The sequence below is a fragment of the Crocodylus porosus genome, unplaced genomic scaffold (genome assembly GCF_001723895.1).
Source record: "Crocodylus porosus isolate Cpor-Errol unplaced genomic scaffold, CroPor_comp1, whole genome shotgun sequence".
In the NCBI taxonomy this organism is placed as follows: Eukaryota; Metazoa; Chordata; order Crocodylia; family Crocodylidae; genus Crocodylus; species Crocodylus porosus.
The window spans coordinates 183,423,780-183,436,480 of record NW_017728886.1 but is presented as its reverse complement, the minus strand read 5'-3'; the positions used below and the strand labels follow the sequence as shown (position 1 = coordinate 183,436,480).

The window sequence follows — 12,701 nt, the reverse complement described above, 5'->3', positions numbered from 1 at the left end:
GGGGGGGGGCGGTCCCCAGCACTTTTCCCAGCAGACCTGGAAGTGGACCAGAGGCACTTCCGTTTCACTTCCGGGGTCACCACCAAGCATGTTGAGGGCCCCCCCACACTCCTGTGGGATGCTCCATGCGCCTTAGTATCGTAGTGATCATGAGTCGTGCCTGTACCTCGGGGTACATAGAAAAAACTTTTAAAGCTGTGCCTATGTCCGAATCGCTGATTCTCTGAGTCAGCACTGAATGTTCAGATTCGGCTGAATCGAATCAGGGACAGTGATCTGAATCAACAAATCGAATCACTGTCCCTGATTCGGGCCAAATCCAAATCAAACAGGGCCCACTTTGCACACCCCTATTAGTTAGTATTCTACCCATGCTTTGGGGTTCTAACTAGGGAGATAACCATTGCAGCCTGGTTGGTTCCAGCTGAACTTCATACAATGCCAGATTTCTCTAGCTTTGTTCTGGAAGGGTGAATTTTACCCTTTTTTAAAGGGGCAAAATATACACCAGATATTTTTGATAGAAAGTCCACTGTAATTTACTATGAACGTCAACTATCAGCTTCTGCTTCATTCATTCTTGATTCATATTAAGTTGCAATACTATTAGGAAGCCATTAAACAAATTAGGAAACAGGTGCAGGCCAGCACAAGAGTACACATACTAGCTCTTTGTGGAACTAGGAGCCCTGACATGTTCATTTCAAGAAAGCGTGGGACCTGATCTCTCATTCCAAAAATCATGCCTCCTTCTATGGCGCACACGCATGGCAGAAGGCATGAGGGTCAGATCCTAATCACAACATTTCTTTTTGCCAGTACAGAGGGATCCCAGGATTATGACCCAGGCCTCCTTTGGCATGGGCAAGTTAAAAGCCAGGTGCCTGCAGCCCTGTGTGACCCAGGGCCATGGCTGGCAATCAGCTGACTCGGTCATCTGCCCCAGATAGCCCTGATGTGTGGATATGCCACATGTTCAACTTAAGGCAACAGACAAACAAGCCAAAAAACTGTTCTACATTATATGAGGAACATTTGTATGGAGGCTTTTCCATGTTATGGTACTTTAAATTGGGTGCACCCCTGTCATTCATAGCACAATCAACTCAATCGTGGTATAAATAGAGGGGCCCCAACATGGTCTCTTGTAGTTTATTAGTATTCTAAACAATGTTAGCAGTTTGATCACAGTGTTGATCTATAGTAAATACTGTAAAATTCAACAAGGCCAGTTATGAACTGACAGAACTGGTTCCATAGTCTGAATGCGACTACTTGAAGCACTCCATTACTCACTTGCCTCCTTAGCCTGCTTTTCTACATTTCAAATGCTTTCACGGTTGCAGCCCCTGATACGGAAACTGGCTCCAGGCAGAAACAAGCATCCGTCTTAAACTATGAAAGGATGAGGGCCTTAGAGACAGAGTTTTTGAGCACAGTTATTACAAACCCCATTATTAACAGGACCAAGGTCTTAAACCAAATATTTATAGTTCCTGAGTTTCCTATGATGCTCCTTTTACCTATTTTCTAAGCAAAAAGCCTTATTGATTTCAGTAATATATTTAATATACAACATTCTATATTTCTTTTGAAAACAAGCAGACCCATATTATAAAATTTAGAATCCCAGAATTAGTAAAAAAAAAGTGTATGTTTTTAAACAGAAAGATGTTCCTATACAAAATCAGTTCCTAGTGTAACCATCTGCCTGTACTTTCATATTAAAATACTATGCAAGGCCAAACCCGTCTTGTGGTGCCAAAGAGATTTAAAGTTGGCGTTCTACTTAATTGAGAGATATATAAAACACTCCTTTTGTATTGTGAATTTCTGTAAATTCTTCCCTTCTCTACTATTTTATAACATTTGTATTTATTTATTTTACAAGCCTGAGGCTTTAACATTTAGACTCTTGTTAATACCAATAGTTAAAACTGCAATGCTCAATCTCATGGCAGAATCTCTTCCTGGAAGAAACGAAGGAGTATAAACAAAAAAAACAAAAGAGATTTCTTTTAAACAGGAATTGTCCAGTAGTTTCTTCAGCCTGATCCTGACCTCATTAAAACTAGAAACAAAGCTCCTGTTGGCATCAACGCAAACAAGACTGCATGTCGTTAATACCCTTTTTAGAACTTCAGACCTGTTAAATGACAATTTAAACACAATATTTGAATTTTTAAAAAGACTATATACTCTGGGAGAGTTTAAGTACTGTCAAAATGTCCTTTTTAAACTGTCTTCTGCATTTTCTAGCCATATGCCTCCTTTGAAGTGCAGCTGAGCCTCTCTACTGACCTAAGCTAACAAGCCCCTTAGGACAGCATTTGCTAATCTCGGGTATTTTCTTTCTTTTTCCTGTCCATCTAATTTTCATTTAAAAACCCAGAAAAAAGGCTTGAAGTAGTTTTCTCTTTAAAAAAAAAATAAAAATCTAGAACTAATACCATATATTCACATGGATGATCTCTTTTAGAATCAAATTTGTACCTACACATTTTGTTCCTGAATTTTTGCACCTGTAAATTAATTGTAGGTATTTGCTTAAGGACTCATTCCTTGGCTCAGGGCAGGCCAATAGCTCACATGTAGCCAAAAGCTCAAGCTCTCAGCTTTGCATTCATAATCCTTTTTTGGTGGGTGTAAAAATATGAAGCTGGCTCCATCCCTTGTGAAAGCACACACTAGAGTGTGTAATGCTTAAGTTCAAGAAACATCCCTTTGCATTTTGTTCTAGATACAAATACTTCAAACAGTAATTAGTGATGTAGAAGAGAAGGAGGATTTATTTAGCTGCATCTTTCTGATTCCTCCTGCACTTTCTTCAGTACTAATTGTTCAAATTCAATACCTGCTCTTTTTCGGTCTAATTTACTTTTTTTCAGAAATGAAGCAAATTTAATTCCAGATTTATTTATTATGGCAGGAAGAGAGGATGTGGTAAGGGACACCTTTATACCACATGCCTGAGGAACAGAGAATTGGCAGAAAAAACAGACCTTCAAATGCAAAATTTTGTAAGAGGGAAGGAAAAGCCTTACTTAGTCAGAATAAAGCATTTTATAACACAGTAGCAACCAGAAGTTAGTAGAATAAATGCTCACTTGGTGCTAGGTAAGGGGAATATGACCACAAAGGAAATAGGGCAAAGCCAAGTGATCCTTTAAAAGCCTGACCTATACAAAAAAAAATGTTGCTCAACCAAAACAAGTTAAACAAAAGGAAGAGAGAAAGGAAAGAATAAGAGAGAGCAGAAGAGTAAAATGTGTTACTTCTTTTAGACACTCCCCTGAATAGCTCTAGGAAGTGGTATAAAATACATCACATTGATTGTTAAATGTGAATAGCTTCCAGATCCAAGCAGCAAAGGTAGGAATTAATTTTAAAAGCATTGTACACACACACATACACACTCATATGCAAAGAGGATACAGAGCACCATAAAAATATTTGCTACCAAAACATTTCACATGTAGTCTGCTTATTCTTATTTTTATTGAATGTGGCTCTTTCTACCTCTATAATAATGACTGTGCTTCTTCAAATGCTTTACAGATCAGTCAGTTTAACAGAAATCCTGTAAACCATACCTTTGTGTCATGGCGTGCTGCTGAGACAGGAGTGACTTCTTCTCTTTTCTTTTTGCCCTCATCCTCATCTTTTTCTTCTTCTGCCTTTTTCTCTGGAGTCACAGTGGTTATCAAGTTGGTTTGAGAGATGCCCTTTGTTGTGGCGTACTGGCCAGTACCAACCTCTGCAGCAGACATAGAATCCTTCATGTACATTTCATGGTTTTCATTCACTGATGCTAAAAGCAAATATAATTTGAAGAGATAAAGACTAAAATAAGCTTGTTCTGCAGGCCTGAATAAAATGAGAAGCTGGGTTAATAAAACTGCTGAAAACCTAAGAATGCCATGTTTCAAGAATCCAGAAACGTGTGTGTACATACACACACACACTTAAATAAAATTTGCTGCATATTTACTCAAAACTAAAGATATGGGTTGTGTATGCATAAACACTGATGCACACATTATTTCTATGCACACTACATTCATAATGTGTGTATTTATGCATTATTATCCCATTAGCAAGCTGTTAAAATGCTTATAATATTATTAGGCAGGGAACAGAAGGAAAAAACATTAATAACTTCAGCCATGAGTATAAGAGGAAGGGAAGTTTTTAAATCTGCCACAATAACTTAATGCAAAGCAAATGCTTTATAGATAGCTGTGTTGCATTACAGGAAATGACAATTGTAATGTATTTAATGTAACACATGCTTAACAGCCGAGATTCAAGAAACAGCTCCCCTGCACCTTTTAAAAACCTTCTAGTCAAGTATGTTCACTATTTAAAAAAAATAGTAAGTTAGAAAAAGAGTGTGTTCAGAACAATGGGACTATTTATAAAACTATACCAATCAGGGCATGGGCATGGTTGCATGGCTTTCCTATTAGTACTTTGGGTCTTAAATGGTCAATAAATATCACGAGACATGTTAATTAATCCAATGTAAAAAACAGATTAACCAATATACTACAAATATATCCCCATGTCCAGCTCGTGAATAGCTGCATTACCGCAAGTAGTTCCCAAACAGGTGGGATTATTCACCTGTATAAAGTTTCTCACACGGTTAACAGTTTATTAGATATCAGCTATAAAGCGATTACATATAATGGAGAATCACTTATGCATTACTACAGCATAAGCAAGCAAATCTGAAAGAATACTGAAGAATCTTTTGTTCTCCTCTATTATTTTTAAGCAAATTAACATATCTCTAACTCTTGCAGCTCCCAAAATATCACTGGAAAGGCACTCATATTTCTTGTCTCTTAGATGAACTTTTTGGGGGTGAGGGAAGGAGGCCCAGCTTAAAGATTACAAACAATTAACATAGAAGTAAAGCAGAAGGATAACATGTGCTTTGAGATGCATGCACAGCAGGTGGGTCACCAGTTGCTTGGTAACAAGTATGAAGCATATTAAAAGGTTTAAAATTTATGCATGATAAGCAGCAAAAGTATCAATTTTGGAGAGGGAGATAGATTGTTATTAGTTTGTTTAGATTTTTCTCCTCCTCCTAACCTCAGAAATATTCATTGTATATTAATCCTGCAGCATTTGTGATACCTATGGCCCTGGCAATCCTTACACTTAAGATATGATTAACCAGTTCATTAAATTAAGGGTGCAATAAAATAAGGAACAAGCTAGTTATTGCACAAAAAAGTTTAATAACCTTGTGACTGGTTCCCATCACACCACTAAGCAAATGTCTGGCTAGCCTCTTGGGCTCAGATGTGCTCCTGGGGCTGGGAGTCTGGTCAGCTGATTGGGGCTCCTGTGACTGGAAGCCCTAATAAGCTGATCAGATCTCCCAGTCCTTGGACCTCATGGAGTCCCTGGCCCACGTGGGCTTCTAAAGTCTGGAGCTTGATTGGGGACACCAGGCACCCAACCTGCTGCTGCAGAGGGATCCCAGGATCATGATCCCAGACTTCCCCATCTCCGCTCCACACCGGCAATATGGCACCGTTGGGATCCCACTATCATGCCTCCTGCTATGTATGTGTGACATGGCAGATGCGATTGTTGGGATGGTGGTTCAGACACCATGGTGCCTTTAACTGAACATCTGCCAAGGGCCTATTTGTCAGCATTCAGTTTTTAAAAATATTTAAACTTTCATAGAACACCACCACTTATTCATTTAAACCTTGGAGAAAAGGAGCCTGGTTTGCTATACAAAGCAGAAACATACAAACAGAAATAACCCCTCCTGCCCCCCCAACCAAAACCAAACCAAACCATACACACCAAAACAAAACAAACAAACAAACAAAAAAATCAATGTGAACCTTTCTGAGCAGCCCAAAAAAGGACTTAATTACTGAGGAAGGTCTTTTGTAGTCTTTAAAACTAGGAACCTGGTTCTTTCCCTTTTCTTCCTGGAAAAAGGCTGATTACAAAAGAGGGCTTTGCTACATCTCTTTTCCTTTGATGGCCTAAAATCCAGCACCCAGCTAGAACACCAATCAGCCTAAGCTCTATGATGGGTGATAAGGCCTGGCTTTGTACCAGGAGGCAAGAAGAGAGGAGCTGGATTACACAGATTGCTGTAGGGACTGCTCAGATTCCCACAACTGACATTGGCAGTAAGAAGCCAAACTTAATATGGGTAAAATTTCTGAGTCTTGTTTCCACTGTGTGCACTTTGTGTTCCTAATACATAAGTGGACAGCAGTACTAGGTAGTACTACCCAAAGCAGCCAGCACACACGGGTAAAAGTGGAAGTTGATAAGCTTCCATTAACTTCCTAGTCCAGAACTGACTGCAGACAAGAGATTATGGATGGTATTTTCAGAAGTGTTTTGGTGACAGGGAAGGACAAGTCCCTTTGAAAATGAGCGAGACTTGTGCTCCTACGTGAGTCAGGAGCAGTGAATACTCTACTTGGTCAGCTTCACTTGAGCAGGAGTTCTAGGGCTTTAAAAATCACAGCTTTAAAAATCTGACTATTAATATGTATAAAAAAATTAGTTCTCTTCCCAGATTGCGCAAGCTTATTAAAAGCAGCAGAAAGGGTATCTACTTACAATAAAGAGTTAACATGCATATACTTACAGGTCTCATTCAGAAGAAGCTCAAGGGATATGAGATTACAAAAGGTTTATATCTATTTTCTGCTAACACTCATTTCAATTAGAATTTGTGAGCAAGTCCAAGGAACACAATTAAAAGGACCTTACCCCCATCTAAGCTGCGAGACATAGTGTAACGTTTACTAGAAGAACGTTCAAAATAGGGTGCAGGTCGATCTATTAATGCACTGGCTCTTCTTGTCTGGGCTTGTGTTCTTCCACTGTAGCGGAATTTGGAACCCAATGTAAGGAATTTCTTTGGAGGTGCCTCTGGTAACAAGAGCCTAAAACACAGAATGGCGCAAACATTTCACATACAAAGAATTTTTGGGGGGAGAAAAAGGTAGAATGTTTCATGTCATGTCTTTAAGGGTGCAGAGAGAAGTAACTTCTGAAACTTTTCCAAGCATAACAGGCTTGGAAACGTTCCAAAAATGTATTGGTTTAGCCATAAGATGCATATACAGCTCCCGTGGTGCCTCCTGGCAGGAGCACTTCAAAACTACTGCAGTTGCATGTAGATGCATCTCTCCAATCAGGCGACTGTACAGGAGGCTCTGCTGACTAGCAGATCTGCTCCTGGCTTCTTGGGGGTGAAAATGGGAGAGTCAAGGATGTTTTGAGTGTCAGAGCAAAGAGGTCAGCAGAGATTTGGAAGCAGGGGTAGTAGGGAAGGCAGTGGGAGCCTGTGGTTGTAAGAAGGGGCTCCCTGTCTCCCTCTTGCTGGGATTCTGACTCTCCAGCACCACATTCTCAAAAAACTCTTTTCTTCCCCTCTCTCCAGAACAGAGAGGTAGAGGGGAGTGGGACTGGACAGCCTAGCACTGATGATAGAGGGGGGCCTAGGAGTCAGCAGATGTCTGGCAAGGCAGAAACAGAGGAGCATGGGTGTCTCTGGTAGTCATGTAGGGTCATAGCAGTGCCCTGGAACCCAGCAGTACCCTCAGTGCCAGCATGGCCAGGACCCAGGGTGACCTGATAGCTGGACAATCTGCCAGACTGTGGTCTGCCAGACCATCAGTCAGGGTATTGGTCCTGTCCTCCCTCCCTTGTGGAATGGGGAACAGGGATGAGAGGGAAGCATAACTATTCTGGAGGACATATGGGTTCTCAGTCCTTGTAGGAACCTACCAAGGAGTGAAATGCTTCAAAATAGTACCTTATTTCAAGGGATTCTGTTTTGAAGCATTTCAGCCACCTCTGGAACATTTCAAAGGACATGCATGTTTGTACAACTGGTGTTTTAAAGCAGTTCAAAGGTGTTTGAAACATTCCAAAATGTTGCTTCTGTTCACACCCAAAATCTGTATTTTGTAAAACTGGTTAAAAGGGAAACACAGATCATGCTGTCAATATTACATTGCAAAATTACTTAATCATTAGGAAATGGAAAAGCAGTTTATTCTAACGCCTTACATGGAAAAAAAAATGAACTTAACCAATTAATACGTTCTTGTTTTAGTATCAAGAGATACATTTTCCAGCATCAACTTTCTCCAGTCATCAAAATAGAGTTGCCACGGTTTCAGAAAATGTCAGCTATGCTGCCTGAAACCCAGTTATGGGTGAGTGGCCCCTGGATTTGAGCCTCATTCTCAACGTAGAGAAGGCCCCACATGCTAGGTGCTGGAATTCCTTGACTGGCAGAATTTGCTACAGAATATTCCTCCCTTGCCATAGAATAATTTCCAGAATCCAACTGTTCATTAAAAAACACCAACCAACCAAACAATATTTGCATGCAACTGCAGACTTTCCAAATATAAATGAAATGTAAACGATGAAGGAATTTCTGCCTAAGTCTGAAGAGAGCCTGAAGCAGAAGCTGAGAAAAAATGTGAAATGATTCATTTATCTTAATTATGTACGTCACAGAAGTACCCAAGGAAGGCAGGCAACAGCTAATTACTGATTGCCAATCAGAACTGGTTGTCTTTAGGTGATTTTGAACACACTACCTTCCTTTGTTGACATAAATAAATACTGCCAATTAATTGCTGATTATCTCAAAAACCATCCAGGTAGTATACTTATCCTGTAATTCCAACCTTCCTTCCTTCACAGATGCCAAAAACCCAGCTGCCACTCACACCTGCCAACCTCAGATTCTCCTGGTACATTAAATGATGAAAATTATAGACACACTAAAATAAAACAACCCCAGGAACATAGCACTGATTAAATATTGTGCTTTTGTATTTAATTAAAATCAAAATCGTATCTTCTTTAGGTTTACACATACATGTGAAAGGATTTTTCAAAAAGTTGTACGGCTTTACAAGCAGGAGCTGATATTAAAAGCCAAATCCTTTAACTGCAGCTGTTAGAAAGTAGTTGACAGTACTGTGGTTCAATTGAAGTGAACGATCTGGATCATGTGATATGCTTAAAAATTCAGTAGCTATTTGAAAGAGCATGAATAAAATTGGTAAATCACAGATACTTTGTAAACAGCAACCTTTCCATTTTATTGTAATAGACCAGAGATCAAAAATAATGGAATCTGAAGCTGTTTGTCCTTGTTAAAAAAAAGGGGGGGGGGTTTGAGAGGAGTGCAGGGAAGGTGGACACTACTTTTTTCCTATCATCCTTTATTTTACATGTATTAAAAAACAAAACAAAACAAACACCCCCCCAAAAAAACCACATACCTGAAAAATGTATGATGTTCCACACACACTTTCCATAAACGTTTTGCAGCACGATGATTTGGCAACTTAAACCCAATAGTGCTTTCAAACTGCTCAAACTAGGCACACAAAAAAGAAAGAAAATCTGTATACTTATTTTAACTGTGTATTTATATATTTAGCCTACATATTAAATAATTACATATTCATTTTTAATAAGTATAAAACTTCATTATTAGGGTGTGCTTAAATGCACATCTGTATAACATTTCATACGTACATAGTATATTTTTCCTGATTTTTGTCTGGTAAAGCCAGTTAAGAGAGAAGCTTTTAGAGCAGTGGGCAGCCAACATTTTTGGCAGGTGTGACAAATTAAGCTGTGCACCCTCCTTAAGTACCACTCCAATCCCCTTTCCCTGTCCAATCTGTTGCTGTTTTCTGCTACCTGCCTTATCTCCTGTTGTGCTACCTTCAGTGAATGTCCACCTAATGTAGGAACCTCAAGATTGATTAAAGTTCCTAATGTTGAAGTATACAAATTTTTGTGTCTATACCAAATGGCTGAAATGAGATTGGAAATTATGTACTTTTTCAAGCATTGGTGATGCATAGCGGGTGCACACAGGTGCACATGTGCTGCCTGAGATTGGCCATGCACCCCCTGGAAGTGCTGGCAGAAGCGCACTTCCAGTTTCGCCAGTCTTGTTGCTGGCTCAGCGATCGGCCACTGGAGGATCCCCCGTTGGAAATCTGGTGTCCCCCCAGACTTGTTTTCAAGGACTGGCGTGGCTACTGCCCTTGCAGTTGAAATGTGACACTTCCTTTTCCTATTGACAGCACTAAGTTCTTCCTAGGATATTTGGTCTTTTGTAAACATTTGTCATACTATTTCTCTGATAACAATATTTGAATCAAATTATGAGACAGATCTAGAATGCAGACACATGACAATGATTAATTTACTATGAATTTTAATCTACCATACATTTACTTTATAATAAGGCATATACACATGAACAGGCTTTCAAAGCTTGCTGCTTGTCCTATAACAGCACATGTCACCATGCAGCAGGGGTGGCAAAGGGGTTTACACAGAGCAATGACTACCTCCAGATGACACTGCCTAGGGAAGCAGACACATGACCAGTATACCAGTGCATAGTTATACCTCACTTCCCTGAGTCTGTTTACCTTGTACTGAAGTCACTTACACTGATTTAAAGCGGTCACATGTTTGCTCCACTTTTACTACAATGAAAATTTAACTTACTGCACAATAGACCTGCTGTTTCTCTCCACCCATACATGGAGCATGTGCTAGAATACATAATGAGCTTATGTACCATATTATCCTGCATATAACATGCCCCCCAAATATAACACACACTTTGTTTTTGGAAAGCAGGATGTAGGGGGAAACAGATTTTTTCAAATCCATGTCCAACTGTGTGACAGAGGAAGTCAGTGGGTTCTCAACCTTTTTGGACTAAGGGCACTCTTCACTGGATTCAAGGCACTATTCCTTAACTTACGTGAATAGAGGGGCACTCAATTTCAAAAATTAATGTATACATTATAGTGCTTTCCGCCTTACACATGGGCTCGGTAGTAAAGGTGGGGGATGTCCAGGCAGGGATAAGCCTGACCCAAGCTTATCTGCTTAGCTTATCTGTTTATCTCCTCACATCTTGCGGTACCCTTCAAAGGATATGGCAGGACCTGATGATGCCACATCAACCCGGTTGAGAATCAGTGGAGTTAGTCTTCCTGGAAACAGTGTAACCAAGAACTATGGCATGCCAGGACACGGTGTGGGTGAGGCAGCAGGCACTTCTTACCACACCAAGAAGTTCCTGCTGCCTCACCCAGACTGTTTCCTGGGATGTCATACTGGGTTAGGCCTCAGACCTTTGCTACTTCTCTTGCAGGACTGTTAGTTCTTTACTGTAAGTAGTTCTTTATATAAGTCTCTGTAAACAAAGTGTTGTTTTCACATTACAAGCCTCATCAAGACACTACCAGAAGCTCACTTGTTGCTTCAGGTGCTCAGACAATAGATGCAAGAAGGTTAACATAGGACTCCTCCCCTTCATCTTGGCAGTTGCATGGCAGCTCCAGACATGCTTCCTTCTCCACTTCATACAGACATCCAATTTTGGGGAAAAGGAGAGTGTGTGTGTCTGTGTGTGATTATATACAAGCCATGCAATCTCTTAAGGCACCAGAGAGCACTCTTTGTACAACAGTTCCTATTACCTTTAGGAACTTCAGATGAAAGGATTAATATGCTTAAATAACAAATATCACTAATAGATGGGTTTCCATTCCACCAATCTAGTCATATAGAGTATCTGCAAAGCTGAGAGTTTAGCCCATATCTCTTATTAGGAAAAGCAAATAGATCCAGATTTGGTCTCTGACCAACTACAATGGTAGGTACCCAATAAACTATACTCACACTTTATGACTATATTCCTTACAGTCACTAATACATATAAATAAAAGTCAAATGTATCCTTCATGTTGCCCTACTGATGCTACGAGAATACCAACAAGTATGTAGTTTAGTTAAATACCTTACTGGAAAATGGCCAAACTGTCCAGGTTAAAAGGTGTAAGTGAAGAATAATTCAACAAGCTCTCAAACCAAAAACAAACTGATGAAGCTGCAAGACATTTTGAGAAGGTTACCTTTATTAGTACATTAGATCTTACCTCTCCTGGTCGGATTTTGATGTAAAAGTTGTTCCTCTTGTACGAAATTTTCAGAACTTTTGGCCAGGCAAATCTATTTATTCTAAGTCTGTCACGATATATTAATAGGCCACTTGCACAAACCCCAAGCATGATTTCCACTCCTTCTGAATCCTGATAAAATAAGCAACAGAAGGAATTAATCTCTTCTCTCCCATTCCAAATATTCTGTATAATGTTATCTGATCTACGCATTTCAACTGTATTATCTGTGGATGATTCAGCATGTACAGTTTACTTATTATTTAAATTTATGCAAAAAGATGTAAGGCTTATCTAGGTAAAAAACCCAAAAAACCCTGGGTGTTGAAGTGAAAAAGTTTTGAGTTTGTTTCTAATTTAAACTAGCTGTGTCTAGGCCCAGTACTTTTATTACTACATTTCTCTACTACCGTAAGTGAAAACACAAGCAGCAAAAAGTAGAGTTCAAAATGGAATGGATGTCAAAGTGTACTTATGGTACTTGTGCAATAGCTGTCATTCATTTGACATAAAAAGGAACAAAGCTGTGGTTCAAACTTTACTTTACTGCCTTCCTTAAACAGATCTCAATGTTCAACTACATTTTCAAAATACAGCTGCAATTAAGAGTAAATGTTTTATCCATTTTACAAGATGGGAGGAACTTTTGCTCAGGAGTGTGCAAGCTTTATA

At 39.5% G+C, this 12,701-nt stretch overlaps 1 protein-coding gene across 17 annotated transcripts in view; it reads right to left on the bottom strand.

Annotated features, from left to right (window-relative positions):
* The window catches only part of EPB41L3 (erythrocyte membrane protein band 4.1 like 3), a 131,919-nt gene that overhangs the window by 23,779 nt on the left and 95,439 nt on the right, over positions 1 to 12,701 (bottom strand). For 13 of the 17 annotated variants that reach the window (XM_019546311.1, XM_019546374.1, XM_019546321.1 and 10 more), the window contains exons 9-12: positions 12,009 to 12,161; positions 9,312 to 9,409; positions 6,769 to 6,944; positions 3,594 to 3,811 (exon numbers count right to left, since the gene is read on the bottom strand). In XM_019546311.1, coding sequence (XP_019401856.1) covers positions 3,594 to 3,811; positions 6,769 to 6,944; positions 9,312 to 9,409; positions 12,009 to 12,161 — 645 coding nt within the window. The remainder of the gene's footprint in view (positions 1 to 3,593; positions 3,812 to 6,768; positions 6,945 to 9,311; positions 9,410 to 12,008; positions 12,162 to 12,701) is intronic. The other 4 variants (XM_019546340.1, XM_019546358.1, XM_019546383.1 and 1 more) reach the window with 1 other exon arrangement.